At 43.1% G+C, this 21,181-nt stretch overlaps 1 protein-coding gene across 7 annotated transcripts in view; it reads right to left on the bottom strand.

Moving 5' to 3' along the window:
• LOC140714317 (uncharacterized) overlaps positions 1-21,181 on the bottom strand; it is a 156,049-nt gene that overhangs the window by 102,414 nt on the left and 32,454 nt on the right. For all 7 annotated transcript variants that reach the window (XM_073025468.1, XM_073025466.1, XM_073025463.1 and 4 more), the window contains 5 exons: positions 18,094-18,251; positions 10,252-10,573; positions 8,081-8,178; positions 4,300-4,432; positions 1,064-1,189 (listed from right to left, as the gene is read on the bottom strand). In XM_073025468.1, coding sequence (XP_072881569.1) covers positions 1,064-1,189; positions 4,300-4,432; positions 8,081-8,178; positions 10,252-10,527 — 633 coding nt within the window. In that variant the 5' untranslated portion in view covers positions 10,528-10,573; positions 18,094-18,251. The remainder of the gene's footprint in view (positions 1-1,063; positions 1,190-4,299; positions 4,433-8,080; positions 8,179-10,251; positions 10,574-18,093; positions 18,252-21,181) is intronic.

The following is a 21,181-nucleotide window of genomic DNA, read 5'->3' on the forward strand; positions in this document are numbered from 1 at the left end:
TCAATTGCACTTCTTTGTTCTATTGTGAATGCCTGCAAGAAAGTTAATCTCAGGGTAGCTTATGGTGACATATAAGTAGTGTGATAATAAATATACTTTGAACTTTGAACAAGTGGATACAAATTTAAGACAACTGTTGAGGCAAATTTATTTTGCACTGTGTTCTGAATTAAATACTTATAGGAGAAAATTGGTGTAGCTAGCAGGGCAGCAACATTTACTGTATGTAGTTAGTACAGCCACTGCCTCATATTGCTAGTGGTCCAGCTTCAATCCTTACGCTATCCTGTGAGTGGTGAGATCTGGGAGAGATGCTGGGAATCTGGGAAGAACACAAAGGAACTAATGTAGGATTAGTATACATTGGTCATAGTACATAGTACATGGCCAGTGTTGACTTGGTTCAAAGTTCAAAGTAAATTTATTATCAAAGTTTGTATATATCACCATATACTACCTTGAGATTTTTTTTGAGAAGACATTCAATCACAGTAAAATAAAGAAATACGGTACAATCAGTGAAAAACTACATACATACAAAGACTGACAAACAATCAGTGTGCAAAAGAAGACAAACTGTGGATGGATATATAGATAGATAGATAGATAGATAGATGATAGAGAATATGAATTGTAGAGTCCTTGAAAGTGAATCCATAGGTTGTCGAATCAGTTCGGTGTTGAGGTGAGTGAAATTATTCAAACTAGTTCAGGAGTCTGATGGTTGAAGGGTAACAACTGTTCCTGAATTCCTGTACCTCTTTCCTGATGGTAGTAGCAATAAGAGAGCATGACCTGGATGATCAAGGTCCTCGATGATGGATTCTACTTTCTTGTGGCAGTGCTCCTTGTACTGTAAGTATGTTCAATGGTGGGGGAGGACGTTGCCTGGGTGGATCATGGAGAGTTTTTAAGCTTCAGTGCAGGACTATGAGTGTAATAACAGGTGTAGATTAATCAGATATCTCTCTTTCCTGAAATCAGTGGTGGACATGGGGCTGAACAGCCTTTCTCATCACCAGGAAACAGAAATAAACCCTCCCTGGGTAACACACAGACCAACCTCATGAACGTTCCTCAGATCTTCTCCAGCTCTGTCACGCTCCTCCTCGAGCACCTTCACTCGCTCCTGGTAAACTCGGACCATTTCCTGAGTGGACTGCAGTTCCTGCATCAAGCTCTCCTTCTCCTAAATAGCCCCCACACACCAAAAGTGTTTAGTTGTGGAGAGGTGGATAGAGATGAAAAAAACAGCATACACAAGTGCAGAAGTGGTGATAATATCTGTGTAGATGCATTTTCTGAGGTTGGAATACAGATGATTTAAGTTGAGAGAAAACAAGGGTTCTATTGGAAATCATTTGGTATTGACTGCTTATCTGAGAATGAACGTGCAACTGGTCAGCCGGTTACAAAAGGGACATGCCTGAACATGCCTGGCTCAGTACAAGAAATTCCACGTCACTTTAAGCCAAAACCAGGACTGCCTCTGTCATGCAGCAGGGAAGATCAAAGATGAGACAGGCAGGAGTGTGATAGGAATTCAATAGTCCAAGACACAGGAGCAGAAGAATTAGGCCATTCAACCCATCGTGTCTACTCTGACATTCCATCATGTCTGATTTATTACCCTTTCTCCTGCCTTTTCTCTGTAACCTTTGACATCTTTACTAATCAAGAACCTATTAATCTCCACTTTAAATATACACTATGACTTGACCTCCACAGCCATCTGTGTCAATGAATTCCACAAATTCACCTCCCTCTGAAGAAATTTCTGCTCATCTTTGTTCTACAATCCTTGAAAGTGGTGCCACGGGTAGATACGGTCGCAATGAGAGCTTTTGGAATTTTGGCTTTCTTCAATCAGAGATTAGAACTAGAGGTAATAGGTTAAGGATGAAAGGTGTAATATTTAAAGGTAACCTGAGGGGGGACATCTTCTAATAAAGGGTAGAATGAACTGCCGGGAGGATTGGTGGATGCAAGTTCAACTGCAACATTTAAGAGAAGTTGGGTTAAGTACCTGGATGAAAGCAGTAGGACAGGCATAGAGTCTGAGACATCCCACTACAGGAATCATCTTATCCATGTCCACTTTTTCCAGGCTTTTCATATTTGATAGGTTTCAATGACCTTATTCTAAACTCCAATGAGTACGCTCAAAAGCATCAAACAGCCTTGTTTGTTAACCCTTTCATTCCTGCAATCATTCTTGTGAGCTTCCTCTGTACTCTCTCCAATGCCAGCACACCTTTCCTTAGATAAGGGGCCCAAAACAGTTCAACGTTCCAGGGGATAGCTTTTTCAGATGTGTCCTGGGGTGAGGGTTGAGGTGGTCCCAGAAGGGGAGGAGGTGATAGAAGGGGTTGCAGCGCTGATCAAGGAGGGTATCATGGGATGGGGTATCTTTAATTTAAGTTATAATAAGTAGAATTTAGAACCCAGAAAGGGCTGATAATTTTAATGGGATCACTGGCCTCCAAACAGTCAGCAGGATTCAAAAATCAGAAATGTAGTTAAATGGCAGCTGGATACAAAAGCAATAGGGTTGCAATAGTGAGTGGTCGTAGTAGTTTTAATTGTAAAGGTGGCATGACAGTGTAATGATCAGCGTTACACTTTACAGTACCAGTAGCCCGGGTTCAATTCCCGCCGCTGTCTGTAAGGAGTTTGTACATTCTCCCCATGACTGCGTAGGGTTCCTCTGGGCACTCCAGTATCCCTCCCACATTCCAAAGATGTGTAGAGCCATATTGGTGTCAGGAATATGGCACCACTTGTGGGCGGTCCCCAGCACATCCTTGGACTATATTGGTCGTCGATGCAAACGACACATTTCACATGCACATCAAAATATACAGTGAAACAATACATTTCAATGGAAGTTTTGATATTTAGATGTACATGTGTCAAAGAAAGCGAACTTTTTGTTTTCCAATTTTTGGCTGGGAATGTTTCAGTGTACGGGGCCAGATAAAGTGGATTTTGTTACACACCAACAGGAAGGTATGTTTGTGGGGTGGCACAGTAGTGTAGAAATTAGAGTAACTTTGTTAACAGTTCAATTCCCGCTGCTGTCTGTAAGGAGTTTGTACATTCTCCTCAAGCCTACGCAGGTTTCCTCAGGGTGCTCTGCTTTCCACCGACATCCCAAAGACTTACAGGTCAGTAGGTTAGTTAGTCACATGGGAGTAATCGGGTGACGCGGGGTCATTGGCATGGAAACTGTTACTGTGCTGTATCTCTACATAAAGAGTTTTTAAAGGAAGTCTGTACAGAAGGTTCACGGCTTTAAACATTAACTATGGATCAGAGCTGGGGTAGAACGTTATGGATATTTCATAAGATGGAGATTAGGGCAAACTACAGGAACTGATTGCTCCTAGTCCTAAAGCAGTGACTTCTTCTGGAAACCAGGCAGCTGGAGAATGTCCAATTAAACCAGGAGTGCAACTGTCCACAACTTCACGCTTGATTCCGTTCACTGGTGAAGAAAAGCCACTGAAGTGAATTACTGAGCAGCGTATTATCACTCTTGCCACCCTGCAGTGAAGGACTGTAATAGAACGAAACTACCCAAGAACTCTTGGTGACATACCAATTCTCATCAAACTCCTAATGAAGTATTAGCCATTGACCTGGTAAAAAGATGCTGGCGGGTCCACTCTATCAATGCTTCTTATCACCTTGTACACCTCTGTCAAGTCACCTCTCATCCTCCTTCACTCCAAAGAGAAAAGCCCTAGCTTGCTCAATCCATCTTCATAAGACATACTCTCTAATCCAGGCAGCATCCTTGTAAACCTCCTCTCTACCCTCTCTAAAGCTGTCACGTACTTCCTATTACTGACTTGCTGCCTGTTACACTGCTGGGGCTTAGGGCAGCAATGAAGGTCTCCATCTTCATTGCTGTTTCTGTAACAATATTTTTTTGACCAGTCAGCGTTGTTAGCCCTGAGCTGAACCCCTGAACCTGGATGACCGGTAGACCGCTCTTAGTCTGGCCTCTATCCTTTGACCTTATTGGCATGGGTGACCCTACCAAGAATCTAAGCACTTGACTCCAGCCAACACAGCTCTCCAGGACATTGAGGCACGCAAGCCTCCAAACCCTACGACAAAGTTGTGGTGCTTTAGGAGGATGTACTTCCTATAAATAAGGTGACATGTTGTGTCGTACTTTGTAGCTCTGCCTCTCCTGAAAATATTCATAAATTAAATTTGGTTACAAGTGCTTTTGTGAAACATCACAGAATTTAAAAGCAGTGGGTAAAAAATCAGAACAACAAGGTCCACCTGTTTAAATGCATCTTCCAGCTTCGCCAAGGATAGCGTACGGGAGGGCGATGATGGCATCGACTCATGGTCACGGCTGATTAGATCCAGCGATGATTTTGCTTTAGCCATTTCAACCTCCAGATGTAAGATCCTGAGTGGGACAATAGAATTCTTTATTGCACAAACATCGAGGTTGGACTGTAAAATCACCTGTGGCTTAGGTTGACCGGCCATCTTGCATCCAAGTCAGGAGATTCGGAGCTCAAGTCCCACGATAGAGGCCAAACAGAATCTGGACTGCTGCTTTAAACTTCGTGATAACTGCAGACTGTCTCCTGATCAGCCCCTAACTCATGCAAACAACCCGTGAATTTTAAAATCCTCTCCTTCTTCACAGATTTTTCCTGGGTGTTCACTCCCCTACCAACTGCACTGGCACACAGTGTATTAATGAAGATTTCCAGTCCAAGAGATACAAACTTTGTTTTTGTTATTTGTTGTTCTATGTATTTTCTTATAATAAAATGTGCATAATTTATGTTAAATTTATGTTTTCTTTCTGTGACTACTGCTTAGCTGATGCTATGTGCTAATGATTCTGCTGGAAGTTTTTCTTTGCAAATATACATAGTGTAAATGTAATTGTGCAAATCACAATAAACTTAATTTTGATTTTGAAACTTCAGAGTTCAAAGTACACTTATTAACAAAGTATGTATACATTATAGAATCTTGAGATTTGTCTCCTTACAGACAGCCACAAAACCAAGAAACCCAAAAGAACCTTTTTAAAAAAAGACTGTCAAACATCCAGTGTGCAAAGAGAAAAAAAACAACAGAAGTAAGCAAACAGCATTTAGAATGAAAGTGAGTCTGCAGATATGAAGTCCAGGGAGCTGAAACAGGCCACACCCTCAACTTCAGTTCAATGCTGAATCAAGTAAATGTCACGGAGAAGTGAGCAGAACTGGCCCAACCCTCACCTCTGGTCCTGACACCTACCTTTCCAGTCCAACAAGCCTGCCATTTAAATCATCCAGACATCGGGTTATTTCTCTTTCTAGGACCCAGGCCCTGTCGCTTCGATATGCTCTGGGTCTGGACCCCACCACAGTGGGTTTTTTTTGGGTTTTAATTGTGCCCTTTCTTGCAAAACTGTTGTATAATTTATGCTTAATTTACATTTTCTTGTGAATGCTGCTTATACAATACGATGCTGTGTGCCTGTGATGCAGCTGCAAGTAAGTTTTTCATTGCACCTGTGCAAATGTGTACTTGTGCATAGGACAATAAACCCAACCTTGGCTTTGAAACTCTCCAAGAGTCTTTAAACTGAGGTTCCGTCTGGCTCGGAGATGCACTAGAACAGGGATTTCCAGACTGGTGTCCACAAACCCCTTGCTTATGGTATTGGTCCTTGGCATAGAGAAGGTTGGGAACCCTTGCACGAGAAGTATCCCGTCATGTTATCTGAAAAAAGAGTGAAGCAGTTCTCCTTGGTACACTACCACCACCGGCTGGAAAAGGCATAATTACACGCGGGATGCTAAACCCAGGTTCCATCTCAGCTATGGAAAGAGGAACAGTTTACTGGTGAAGGGTCCTCAACCTAGATCATGAACTCAGTTACTGCCTTTGCAAATGCTGCCTGACTTGCCAAGGTTTTTCTGGCATATTCTGTATTTAGCTCAGATTTCCAGCATCTGCAGTTTTTATTTTAATTATACAAGCACATGCTGCGGAAGCTCTCAAAGGAGAAAATGTTAAGGGAAGGTGTAATGGTATAACTAAATTGTTTCAAATGAAATCACGTAAACATTTTTACTGGCAACTAGACAAGCGAGTAGAAATCAAAGTACATGGAATCAAAAACGCAAGACATTCTGCAGATGCTGGAAATCTTGAGCAATACACGCAGAATTTTTGTAGAAACTTGGCAAGTCAGGCAGCATCTATGGAGGGGAATAAACAGATGGGCAAATAAATAGTCAGCAGGAACCTGCAGTGCAGTACACAAACCATCACGAAAGACTTTGAGATTTGGAGTTGCTTAAACATTGTTTTAATAGTTTTAAATGTATTCACAGCTTTTTAATCTTATCCAACACAAAACAATGCTGGAGGAATTCAGGCAAGTGAGGCAGCAACCATGGAGGGGAAGAAACAGTCAACAATTTTTGGCCAAGACACTTCATCAGGACTGGAATCCGAATCAGAATCAGGATCAGGTTGAATATCACTGCATATGTTGTGAAATCTGCTGTTTTGTGGCAACAGTATATTGCAATACATCATAAAAAACTATAAACTACAATAAGAAATATATACTAAATATAAAATTAAATTAAATAAGTAGTACAAAAAGTAGCACAAAACAATACTGAGGTAGTGTAGATGGGTTCATTGTCCATTCAGAAATCTGATAGTGGAGGGGACGAAGCTGTTCCTAAAATGTTGAGTGTATGAATTCAGGCCATTTCATTACACCTTCCCTTAACATTTTCTCCTTTGGAAGCTTCCGCAACATGTGCTTGTATAATTAAAATAAAAACTGCAGATGCTGGAAATCTGAGCTAAATACAGAATATGCCAGAAAAACCTTGGCAAGTCAGGCAGCATTTGCAAAGGCAGTAACCGAGTTCATGATCTAGGTTGAGGACCCTTCACCAGTAAACTGTTCCTCTTTCCATAGCTGAGATGGAACCTGGGTTTAGCATCCCGCGTGCAATTATGCCTTTTCCAGCGGGTGGTGGCAATGTATCATGTACCTGCTCCTTGATCTCCATTTGATGATGTCCTCAGTGAAAAGGAGCCTTGTGCCAACAATGGAGCTGCAAATTTCAGCAGCTTTTTCCGATCCTGTGCAGTGGCCCCTCCATACCCGACAGTGACACAAGCAAATAGAAAGCTCTCCATGCAACATCGGTAGAAACTTACCAGAGTCTTTGGTGGCATACCAAGCCTCCTCAAACTCCCAATGAAATACAGCCTCTGTCTTGCCTACTTTGTAATTGAACCATTATGTTGGGCTCAGGATAGATCTTTGGATATGTTGGCACCCTGGAACCTGAAACTGCTCACCCTTTCCACTGCTAATCCCTGAATGAGGACTGGTGTGTATTCCCCTGATTTCCCCTTCCTGGAGTCCACAATCACTTCCTTGGTCTTACTGACAGTGAGTGCAAGGGTATTGTTGCAACACCACTCAACCAGCTGATCTATCTCATTCTTGTACACCTCCCCGTTATGGTACAAGCTGACATGTGACAGGTGAGACTAAGTGTGGGGGGGGGGGGGTTTGAAGTAAGAAACTGGGAGGGGATAGATGGAAGGGGTAAAGGGAGTTGAATTGAAAAGTGAATTGTACTCCTTCCCCTCCCTCCAATATCTAATCCTGGCTTCTGCCCCCTTTCTTTTCAGTCCTGATGAAGGGTCACAGCCTGAAACATCAGCTGTTTATTCTTCTCAATAGATATCGCCCGAGCTGCTAAGTTTCTCGAGCATTTTGTGTGTGCGTGTGTGTGTTAAATAGAAGCAAAGGAGAATGTGATCAGGTACTCTCAGTCAGAAAGGGCAAATTCAATGGCAATTTCAGAGCATGGCAGTCTTTTTAAAACAACTAGCACAAGTTTAATGGGCAGAACAACATATTTTTCTGCTGTAGTATTGTCCCATTCAATGACACTGAGATCAGAGAGCCAGTGTGTTATGGCTGTCATCGCGTTTACTGTCACTCTAACAGACAACAGGATAAAACAATGAACTGAGCATAAAGGATTAATCAATAAGGACATCTTACTTATCTTTCAATGATCCACTTTGCTTCTGATCTTCAAGGCATGACAATTCCAGTAAGTTTTTCTCTCCTTCCAGATTGGAAATGGAATTTTCCAATTGCTAAAACATTGTGAAATAAAATGATACTTCAATAAAAGCTCCATTTATTTTGTACATTATCCTGGAGGCACATTCCACATTCTCCCCACTCCCCCAATAAATAATTTTCACTTGAAATCTTTTCTGGAATTATAATCATTTTCAGGGTGAGAGGTGACAATAGAGGTCATAAGATGATAAGAGGCATAGATAGATTGGACAAACAGTGCCTTTCTCTCCAGGGTAGAAATGGCAAATACGAGATAGCATTATTTTAAGTTGATTGTAGGAACATGTAAGTTGATTGAGATGTCAGAAGTAAATGGTTTACGAGAGAGGAGGCTGTATGGGTGTGCTGGCAGAGACAGGTACATTAGGGACATTTAAGACCTCAGATAGGCACATGGATGAAAGAAAGATGGAGGGCTCTGCAGGAGGGAAGGATTACATTGATCTTAGAGTAGGTTAAAAGGTCAGCACGTCACGGGCCGAAGCGTCTGTCATATGCTGCACCGTTCTATGTCCATTTGTTTACAGATATTCGTTTATTCATTTATTTACAGGCTTTGTTACTAAGGATTTATCACCTGGTTCTGATTACACTTAAGAATTGGGTCTTAAGCCATTTTCTCAAACAGCTGTCGTCCTGGCAACGGTGTTGATGAGTGGGGTGTTCCTGGATTTAGACCCAGAGCCGATGAAGGAACAATGATGTACTTACGGGTCAGGGCAGTATGCAAGTTGGAAGGGGGCCTGCAGATGGTGGTGATCCAAACACTGATTCCCCACACCCTTCTCGTTGTGACCAGGAATTTAGGACTGCCACTTGAAGCTTCTCATGGTATTAATCAAAACATTTTCAGTGACTTACAGAGGAAGATCCAACAGTGGCATGGACACAAATTAGTGGGTGTCTCAATCTCACGCACACACAACACACCTATCTTCACAAAATAAACGAAGGGTGAACTGTTTCAAGTTCGAGGGTGTCAACATCTTTGAAGATCTATCCTGGGCTGAACGTATTGATGCAATCATAATTTTTTTAGTTTGAGGGGATTTGGTATGTCACCAAAGACTCTAACAACTTTCTACAGATGTATCATGGATTATGTTCTGACTGGGTGCAACTGGTATGAAGGAGCCATTGCACAGGATCTGAAAAATGTGCAGAGGGTTGTAAAGACAATCAGCTCCATCTTCGGCACTAGGCTCCCCACCCTTGAGGGCCATCTTCAAAGGTGATGCCTCAGAAAGACCACATTCATTATAAAGAACCGCCACCACCCAGGACATGCCCTCTTCATTACTAGCATCAAGGAAGAGATACAGGAGCCTGAAGACACCCAGACAACATTTTAGGAACAGTTTCTTCCACTCGGCCATTAGATTTATTAACAGACAAAAGACCCATGAACAAGATGTCAATATGTTTGTTCTATTTTTGTACTATTTTACCTTTTTATTTACACTCAATGGCCACTTTAGTAGCTAACTCCTGTACCAAAGAAAGTGACCATTGAGTGTATGTTCACGGTCTTCTTCTGCTGTACCCCATCCATTGCAAGGTTTGAAGTGCTGGGTATTCAGAGATGATCTTCTGCACACTTGTTAGCCTTCTTGTTAGCTTCAACCTTCTTGTTAGCTTGAACCAGTCTGGCCATTCTCCTCTGACTTCTCTCATTAACAGGGTGTTTTCACTCACAGAACTGCCGCTCACTGGATTTTTTTTTGCTTTCACACCATTCACTCTAAACTCTACTGACTGTTGTGCGTGAAAGTCCCAGGAAATCAGCAGCTTCTGAGATACTCAAATCACCCCATCTGGCACCAACAATCATTCCACGGTCAAAGTCTCTTAGGTCACATTTTTTCCCTTTACTAATGGTTGGTCTGAACAACATATGAACCTCTTGGTCATGTCTGCATGCTTTTATGCATTGAGTTATTGCCATATGATTGGGAGATTATATACTTGCATTAACAAGATGTACAAGTGTACCTAATAAAGTGGCCACGGAGTGTATGCTTGTAATAACCAATCTGATTCAATTCTGATATCTGGGACAAAAAACAAGAAGGAACGCCACTTACTTTCTGCTTGAGAGAGAGCATCTCGATCTTGGTCTTGCTTTCCAACAGCTGATCCTCGCGTTTCCGCAGCTGGGCAGACTGTTCCTCCAGAAGCCTGTGTGCCTCCTTGAGACGGCCCACCAGTTGAGCCCTCTTCTTCCCGCTGTCCAGTAAGGAGACCCTGAGGTCCACGTCAAAGCCACCCAAGCCCACCCGCTCAGACAGCGAGTGGAGGGGCTGTTCTAGCTGGCAGGTGTCTGGATGGCAGGACGAGGAATAATGTCTTCCGCTCATCATATGGTCAAAAGGCTCAATGTCAACTGCTCCATTTGGGAGAGGTGAGCTGAGTGGCGAAAAGAAAGGCCACATCAAAGTTCAAAGTAAATTAATCTTCAAAGTACCGGTCATCAGTTTTAAGCTGCCCTCAGAATTTCTGTGACATATGTAGATATATATATTTCTCTCCCTCTCTCCCTCCCTCCCTCTCCCTCTCCCCCTCTCCCTTTCCATCTCTCCCTCCCTTCCCCTCCCCTCCCTTTTGACTCTGATGGGCATTGTTTCATTTGGATTGAGAGGAAGATGGTGGAGGGAGATATATTATATGGATAATATAAAAAATTAAGTAAGTGATGTATAGTATAGCAGATACCATTCCCACAGTTTAGAGGATGAAAAGTTCAAAGTAAATTTTATTATCAAAGTACATATTTGTCACCGGATACAACCCTGAGATTCATTTTCCTGAGGGTATTCTCAGCATATCTATAGAATAGTAATCATAACAGGATGAATGAAACATAGAAACATAGAAAACCCACAGCACAATACAGGCCCTTCGGCCCACAAAGCTGTGCCGAACATGTCCCTACCTTAGAATTTACCTAGGGTTACCCATAGCCCTCTATTTTTCTAAGCTCCATGTACCTATCCAGAAGTCTCTTAAACGACCCTATTGTATCCGCCTCCACCATCATCGCTGGCAGCCCATTCCACACATTCACGACTCTCTGCATAAAAAACTTACCCCGACATCTCCTCTGTACCTACTTCCATGCACCTTAAAACTGTGCCCTCTCATGTTAGACATTTCAGCCCTGGGAAAAAGCCTCTGACTATCCACATGATCAATGCCTCTCATTATCTTGTACACCTCTATCAGGTCACCTCTCATCCTCCGTCGCTCCAAGGAGAAAAGGCCGAGATCACTCAACCTATTCTCATAAGGCAAAATATACTGCAGATGCTGGGGTCAAAGCAACATGCACAACACTCTGGAGGAACTCAGCAGGTCGGGCAGCATCCATGGAAACGAGCAGTCAATGTTTCGGGCTGAGACCCTTCATCAGGATTGAAGAGGGAGGGGATAGAGGCCCTATAAAGAAGGTGGGGGGAGGGTGGGAAGGAGAAGGCTGGTAGGTGCCAGGTGAAAAACCAGTAAGGGGAAAGATCAAGGGGTGGGGGAGGGGATAGGCAGGAAAGGTGAAGAAGGAACGTAAGGGGAAAGCACTATGGGTAGTAGAAGCAGGCGGAACCATGAGGGAGGTGATAGGCAGCTGGAGGAAGGGACAGAGTGAAATTGGGCTGGGGGAAGGGAAGGGGAGGGAATTACCAGAAGTTGGAGAATTCAATGTTCATGCCCATAAGGCATGCTCCCCAATCCGGGCAACATCCTTGTAAATCTCCTCTGCACCCTTTCTATTGTTTCCACGTCCTTCCTGTAGTGAGGCGACCAGAACTGAGCACAGTACTTGAAGTGGGGTCTGACCTCGGTCCTACAGAGCTGCAACATTACCTCTCAGCTCCTAAACTCAATCCCACGATTGATGAAGGCCAATGCACCGTATGCCTTCTTAACCACAGAGTCAACCTGAGTAGCAGCTTTGAGGGTCCTATGGACTCGGACCCCAAGATCTAATGAAAGATTAACTAAAGTGCATAGAACAACAAACTGTTGAAATGGAAATATAAATAAATAGCAAAAAATAACGAGAACATGAAATAGCAAGATAAGGAGTCCGTAAGGTGAGATCATTGGTTGTGGGAACATAACAGTGGATGAGCAAATGAGTGTAGTTACCCCTTTGTTTAAGAGCCTGATGTTTGTGGAGTAGTAACTGTTCTTGAACGTGGTGGTGCAAGTCCTGAGGCTCTTGTACCTTCTACCTGATGGCAGCAGTAAGAGAAGAGCATGGCCTGGGTGGTGAGGATCTCTGACGATGGATGCTGATTTCCTACGACAGCGTTTCATGCAGATGTGCTCAATGGTTGGGAGGGCTTTACCCATGGACTACTGAGCCAAATCCACTACCTTTTGTAGGATTTTTCATTCAAAACATTGGTGATGCAGCCAGTCAATACACTCTCCACTTCACATCTATAGAAATTTGTCAGAATTTTATACATCATGCCGAATCTCCACAGACTCCTGAAGAAGTAGAGGTGCTGCCATGCTTTCTTTGCAATTGCACTTACGTGCTGAATCCAGGACAGGTCCTCTGAAATAGTAACACTCAGGAATTTAAAGTTGCTGACCCTCTCCGCCTCTGATCCTCCGATGAGGGCTGTCTCATGGACCTCTGGTTTCCCTCTCCTGCAGTCTACAATCAGTTACTGGGCCTTGCTACCATTGAGTGAGAGGTTGATATCATTCAGCCAAATTTTCAATCTCCGCCCCCCCCCCCCCCCCCCACGTATGCTGATTCATCACCACCTTCGATTTGGCGCACAACAGTGGTATCATCAGCAAACTTGAATATGATATTGAGGCTGTGCTTAGCCACACATAGGTCACAGTCATACCCTTCACCCATGAAAGGTGGTGCCCGAGGTTTTCAGAAACCGCAAACCTCAAAAATCTCTGAAAGAAGCAGCAGATTCAACCAGCTCTACCACAGGCACAAAGTACCCCACCCAAAAGGATATCTCCCAAAGGTGAAGCCTTAAGAAGGGGGCAGCCATCATTAAGGATGCTCCCCATCCAGGATATGCCCACGTCTCCTTACAACCATCAGGTATCTGGGCCTGAAGTTTCACACTCGACATTTTAGGAACAGCTTTTTCCTCTCTGCCATCAGATTTCTGAATGGTCCATGAACACTAACTCACTATTCCTCTTTTGCACTATTTATTCATTTGTTTGTTTGTTTATATTGTAACTTACAGTAATTTGTTAAGCCTGCACGGTGCTGCAGCCACAAAACAACACATTTCATGACATATGTCAGGGACAATAAACTGGATTCTGATTCTGATGTAAAAGGGAGCCAAAAGAAACAATGGCTGCTCTTTATGGAGCCTAAGAAAGATGGTTTGTCGAAACGTTAGAGCCAGTCTTTCTGGGAGTGATGTTTGGTCACGCAGTGCTTAAATCAGCAGTAAAAATCTGCTCAATAGATGCAGGGACACAAGTTCAGATCACACAATGGCAGCTGAGTAATTTAAATTCTAGGAATTAATTGAATATGGAATTTACAGTGGGAAACATGAATCCGGCAGATTGCAAAGATAAAAAAAATATGGTTCATTAAATTCCATTTATATTCAATGGCCACTTTATTAGTTGCCTACTGTACATAATAAAGTCGCATTGAGTGTATTGGTCATGGTTTTCTGCTGCTGTAGCTCATCCCACTTCAAGGTTTGATGTGTTGTGCATTCAGAGATGCATTTCTGCACACCACTATTGTAACGTGTGGTTATTTGAGTTACTGACATCTTCCTGTCAGCTTGAACCAGTCTGGCCATTCTCCTCTGACCTCTCTCACTAACAAGGCATTTTTGCCCAAAGAACTGCTGCTCACTGGTAGTGTTTTGGTTTTTGCACTATTCTCTGTAAACTGTTGTGCGTGAGAATCCCAGAAGATCAGCAGTTTCTGAGATACTCAAACCACCCTGTCTGGCACCAACAATCATTCACGTTCAAACTCACATTTTTTTCCCATACTGATGCTTGGACTGAACAACAACTGAACATCTTGACCATGTCTGCATGATTTTATGCATTGAGTTGCTGCCACATGATTGGCCGATTAGATATTCACATTAATGAAAAGGTGTACTTAATAAAGTGGTTGCTAAGTGTATATGGTGCTTTTTTTGTCAGAGTAAGATGTTCCAAGGAGCATCAATGGAACATTACCTAGTTAAATATCTAACACTAAGCCCCAAAAGGAAATTTTGTCAGGTGACCAAATGCTTGTGCAAGTTGTGTTTATTGTCATTCAACGGGACACATGTATACCACCAAACGAAACAAAGTTCCTCTGGACCAAGATGCACAGCGCAGTACATATAATTCACACACACGACACAACTACCGTAGATTCCGGACTACAGAGCGCACCTGATTAAAAGCCGCTGGCTCTAATTTTAGAAAGAAAATCAATTTTTTACTTGTACAGGCCGCACCGGATTTTCGGCCGCAGGTGTCCCACGTTGTAATATGAGATATTTACACAGAAAGATATTACACGTGAGGATTTTTTAACTTTTAATTAAATCCATATGGTAACATAAACAAATACATATTGCAAATGCTTTTTTTCGAACCGTGCCTGTAACGCGGCTACTTTTAAATATACGTTGCGTATACTTTTTTACTGAACAACATTCCAATATCTCCTAACAACTGGTAAAAAATATATAAACTGCAGCCTACCAGGAAAAGTTATTGATCGCCTTTAACTTAAAAGCAGCGTTTTGGCTCCGCCGCTCCCCCCCGCCGTCCCGTTTATCGCAAACGGCATTTTTCCCACAAGACGCAGCGAAACCGGGTGTGACGTCATAGCATCCCGCGATGTAGTACAGAAAACAAATATAGTTAAAACTCTTCTAACTTTAACTAGAAAATGAATTACTAAGCGAAAATATTATAAACTAAATAACTGCCATAAAGGCAGCACAATGCTTTTCTTCGAGTGTTTTCCATGTTGATGAGGGTGAGTACAAATAACTGATTTACAATAATTTAATTGTGAAAGTGCGCTTGATTTATCGTACAATTTCATTGGACCTCTGTGAACTACTCATCAATTTTATTGGTCTACTGTTACGAGGCAAAATGTTTTTGGCGGCATGAAAAAAAATAATGTATTAGCCGCTCCGTATTAAAGGCCGCAGAGTTCAAAGCTGTTCAAAATGTGGGAAAAAAGTAGCGGCTTATAATCCGACATCTACGGTAGTAATATTACCCCTAATAAATTAATTAATAATGAGGTGCATATAGAACACAAGTTAAAAAGTAAACAGTATAATGCTTCTGGTGCTTCATAAGTGATGGGACCTGGATGGTGGCGGTGAGTTCAGTAGTCTTACAACCTCAGGGTAGAAGCAGTTTCTCAGTCTTGTCAAACATACGCATCCACATGCTTTCTTCCCCCCGATTTACTTTTCCTATCCCCTCTCTACATGGTTCCATCTGCCCATTATTTTTCCCTGATCCAGCTCAACCCATCACCTACCAACCCATCTCTGCTCCCCCACCTAGCTCCATCTGCTTTCTACTTCTCACCCCTGTGTTTCCACCTATCACCTACTGACCTTCACCCACCCAGATTCAACTGCCAATCATCCTCTCCCCCTCCTCACGACCCTTTTTGCACCTCATGCCAGTTCCACCTATCACTTACCGGCCTCAGTCTTACCCCTCCCTCCCACTTCTACACATTGGCTATTCTTCCTCTAGACGCTAGACTTTAAGTCCTGATGCAAGGTCTTGGCTCAACATGCCGAAATATTCTGCATGGCCTACTTGACTTGTTGAGTTCTTCCAATAGGTTATTCTTCTGCTGCAGGTAACAGACTTTTGGATCAAGTTATTGAGCAAAGAGAGGCTGGGGTGGGAAGGCAAAAATGGTAGCAATTCAGCATGGGTATAGTCGAGAGGGCTAAAAGACAGCAGTGAACTCTCACTATCTGTGAATCTCACTTGGAGATTATGAGGAAGGACAGAAGAATCTTGGCCTGATGCCTTCCAATATCAAATGGCCAGCAACTTCATCACATGTACTTGATGTTATTGTCACATGCAATGAGGCAAGTGAAATGCATTTTGTTTTGTGTGAGACATCCAGACAAATCCTGCCATACATAATTACACTGAGGTAGTAGAAAGCAAGCAGAGATAGCGAGGCATTTGCAGAGAAAGTGCAGAGCAGGTGGACAAATAAAGTGCAAGGCCATGGCAAAGAATTTATCTTTTAGCTTATTAGAGATCCATTCCAGTGTCCCATAACAGTGGGATAGACACTGTCCTTGAGCCTAGTGTTACATGCTCTCAAGCTAATCTGTCTTCTGCTGAAAAGAGAGAACGATAGGTTAGGAAGGAATCCTTGATTATGTTGGTTGTTTTCCCAAGGCAACAAGAAGTGTAGTCAGAGTTGATGGAAGGTCAGTTGATTTGAGTGATGGATTGGGCTGACTAGATACATGAGAAGATGAATGGTTCTTGGTGTTACTGAGAAAAAGTTCCAACTCCAGTCCAAATTCCCAGGAATCTTCAAGAAATTTAGTATCTGTTACATACACACACACACACACACACACACACACACACACACACACACACACACACACACACACACACACACACACACACACACACACACACACACACACACACACACACACACACACACACACACTTCAAGTTCCATTCAGAATTCCCAGGAGTCTATTGTCCCGTTTGTATCTCAGTAGCCGTGTGCTGATTTAGACACACACAAACACGCACACACACTGACAGAATCAAAACCAGTGGTTCCAGGCTGACTGCAAAGCACTTCGTGAATTGGTGCACTGGGCCGGTTTTCTAATCAGAAGTGGGTGGTGGAGACACGTCCACAGCGTCCTGCAGCCAGGTTGTTAAATACTCGGTCATGAGGATAGAGGGCAGATAACAGGGAATGAAATCACTTTATAGCTTAAGTATAATCAACCCACAACTAGCATGTGGAATGTTATTCCCACTTGTGCCCAACATACACATATTTTAATGAAGTCCTGAGAGAGTCATTCTGCAAGCTCCTACTGCAGTTTCAGTTATCTGAATCACAGGCGTATTGATATCATTGACTTGCCTTATCATCCACCAACATATCCTGGGCACAAACCAACAATTCTTTGTCATAACTTGCTGCCCAAGCTATCTAGCTTTTATTGATCAAGCTTGAAACAACCCCTTCTCCCCACCAAAGCATCTTGTGGCCAATCAGATTACTTTTCCAAAATGCAGCGATTGCTGTATCGCAGGAGATACAGCAACCTGTTTGGTGCACAGCAAGATTCCTCAAAATAAACACCGTCGCTAAAATCGGGTTAAGGGGTGGGTATCACAGCCACAAACTTTAGGGATAAACTCTGCTCAAAAGAGAATTGTGGAATCCAAGACAGGAGGCAGGGTCCTGAGTTAACACTAGAAGATAAAAACAACATCCAGAACAGTGTTGCATCCTCACGGAACAGTACAAGGAGTGAAAGATTTGGATTGGTCTGTGCTGGTCATGCTTCCCCTGTTTATGTCTTACAGACATATCACGGTGCAAACCGCCTACAACCCAATTCAACCCAGTTTACACCCTTGGACTGGTAGGTTTTATGTAACTGTGGGACAAAGGAAAACAAAATAGAAAGGGAAAAATCCAGGAAAGGCAGAATTAAAAATAATTCTGAGTCCTGATGAATGGACTCGGGCCAAGGTATCAATCGTTTATTCCTTTCCATGAATGTTGCCTGACCTGCTGAGTTCCTCCAGCATTTTGTGTGTGTTTCTCTAGACAGCCAGCATCTGCAGAATCTCGTGCACTCATTAAAAATAACGCTCAGAATCAAGACCGCAGCGATTAGTCATTGAATCCACCGTCTTACCTTCCTGTGTCAAATGGAGCATAATACAACCTCCGTGCAGGGTTTAGTGGTCGTAGGGTCTCCTCTCCGGGATAGCAGGCTGGCAGTGACCTCAGCTCCTTCACACGACACCGTGGCCAGATCGGATCAAAGTCTCCCGATTCCTTGCTGAACGGCTCCTGATGGAATAATGGGGAGGCTCGGGTTAATACAGCCAAGATGTGCAGCAGTCCACACGGCCTCCACAATCAGCTCTCTGTCAGGTGTTTGCTTTTCCATTTACAAATCAGAAAGGCAGCCTGCCAGCAAGCTTAAAGCAACACTGCCTCTATCTATTTTCAGCTGTAAACCCTAAAATGATAAGGAAATAATTCTTAAACCAGATACTCGATGACAACGGACAAATTATTATCCCTGTGCTTTGACATCTTTCTTTAGCTGTGCTAGAACAGTAGAACACAATGTTGTGCCGGTTTACACTCAGTGGCCACTTTATTAGGTACGCCTGCTCGTGAATGCAAATATCTCATTGTCACAGAGGTGTAACGGTTAGCTTAACGCCGTTACAGTGCCACCAACCACTGTTAAATTCCTGCCACTGTCTGTGAGGAGGTTCTACCGTTCTCCCCATGACAACCTGGGTTTCCTCTGATTTCCTCCCACATTTCAAGACATAGGGGCTAGTAGGTTAATTGATCACATGGGTGGAATTGAGTAGCACGGGCTCATTGGGCTGGACAGACCTGTTACCGTGCTGCATCTCTAAATATAGGTCATGTGGCAGCAACTCAATGTATAAAAGCATGCAGACATGGTCAAGAGGTTCAGTTGTTGTTCAGAGCAAACTTCAGAACGAGACCTAAGTGACTTCATCCATGGAATGATTGTTGGTGGCTGACGGGATGGTTTGAGTAGCTCAGAAGCTGACGATCTCCTGGGATTTTTCACGCAAAGCATTCTCCAGACTTCACAGAGAATGGTGTGAAAAACAAAAAATAAATCCAGTGAGTGGCAGTTCTGTGGACAAAAGCACCTTGTTGATAAGAGAGGCCAGAGGAGAATGGCCAGATTGTTTCAAGCTGACAGGAAGGTGACAGTAACTCAAATAATCACTTATTATTACAACAGTGGTGTGCAGAATAGCATCTCTGAAAGCACAACACACTGAATCTTGAAGTGGATGGGCTACAACCGCAAAACACCACAAACATACACTCAGCGGCCACTTTACTAAGTACAAGAGGTACCTAATAGAGTAGCTCCCGAGTGTAACCCTTCCCTCCTACACAGCCCATATCCCTCCATTTTCTTTTATCCAAGTTGCCTTTCTAAGAATCTCTTAAATGTCAGTAATGTATTGTCCTCAACCACCCCCAGCAGAGCATTCCAGAGACTTATCACTCACTACATAAACAAAACTTCCTCTGGCATCTCCCATAAACTTTCCTCCACTCACCCTAAACGAATGTTTACTGGTATTGACTACTGACACCCTGAGAAAAGGACACTGGCTGTTGGTGATTAGCTGTGCTGTAAGGCATTGCGCTAACCGTTTCGCTACCGTGCTGCCCCAAGGACATCCACTTATGGCAAGAGGGGGAGAGCTCAAAGGATATGTGCGCGACGATTTTTTTTCTTACGGAGGTGCCTGGAAAGGTTGCCAGGGGTGATGGTGGAATCAAATACGAGGCATTACAGCACTTAAGAGGCTTTCAGACAAACACATGAGTGCTTAGGGGACAGAGGGATATGGATGATGGGCAGGCAGAAAGAATTACGTTTAATTTGGCATTGTGCTGGGAGCAGACAGGGAATATTTCTGCATTGTACTCTCCTCTGTTCTATGATTCCCTATGATCAAAGCTCCAAGGGCCCACCCTCGGAAACAGTCTTGGATTATGTGCCGCTCCTGTTGCGGCTTCAGATTGGCAGACTGGAGTTCTTTGTCAAGTAAACATCAAATGGTGTCACTACCAATAGCTGGGTAGGGAGGGGATAAAATTGACCCACGTACCCACCAAGGATGCCTAACCCCTGTTAGACTGCAGGACGTGGGCAAGGTACAGCACAGGGGTTCATACAGACTGGCAGGAGAATCTGAGCCCGCAACAGCAGTCAAAGGGCAGTGGTTGAACAGCACCAGGGATGGGATGAGGAGATTTTCAACAACGTAGTCAGTTGCTAAAAGCTGAAATGCACTACAAAGGAGGGTTATGGCAACAGATTCAATGAGAACTTTCAAACAGCAATTGGACAAAGGCCTGCAACACCCACAAAATGCTGGAGGAATTCAGCAGGTCAGGCAGCATCTATGGAGAGGAATAAACATCTGGCGTTTTGGACCGAGACCCTTCATCAGACGATTAAGTCCTGATGACGGGTCTCAGGCTAAAACGTCACCTCTTTATTCCCTCTATAGATGCAGCCTGACTTGCTGAGTTCCTCCAGCACTTTGTCTGTGTGTTCAGGATTTCAAGCACGCAGATAAAAAAAAGACCAGGTAAGGAGAAAGATCGGGGAGCTGGAGCTAAATATCTTTCAGTGTGCTAGGACAGATACAATGGAATGAGTGGCCACTCTGCCTACTCCCCGAAGTGTTGAATGTGGAGCATCAAGGCAATTTGCTTATGACGATGTGCCGTAACATGTTTCTTATAGATACCCGCTGCTTTGCTTACGCTTTGGAGTAAAAGGAAGAGAATTATAGAAGGGCCTCATTGTGGTTTGTAAAGAAAATATATTAAGTAGTTCAGATAAAGTAAACACAGGATATTAAAATTAAATTTAAGATAATTAATTTATTTGAGAGAATAAACTTAAATTTGAAAATAATTATCAGGAAAATTATTTTAAATAATCTGACAGAGTAGTCAAACTGCAGCGACAAGCCTTATAGGGTAGTGTAGTAATTAAGTTATTGGACTAGAAGCCAGAAGTAGCCACAGAATCACAATCATAGAACATGTTACAGGCCCTTCAGCCTAACTTGTCCATTCAGACCATGCTGTTTATCACAGCTAGTCCAATTGTCCATGTTTATCCCAAATCGCTCTGAACCTTTCCTGCCCATGTACCTGTCATTTAAACATTGTAATTGTACCTGCTCCTA

This window comes from Hemitrygon akajei, chromosome 21 (genome assembly GCF_048418815.1).
Source record: "Hemitrygon akajei chromosome 21, sHemAka1.3, whole genome shotgun sequence".
Taxonomy (NCBI): Eukaryota; Metazoa; Chordata; class Chondrichthyes; order Myliobatiformes; family Dasyatidae; genus Hemitrygon; species Hemitrygon akajei.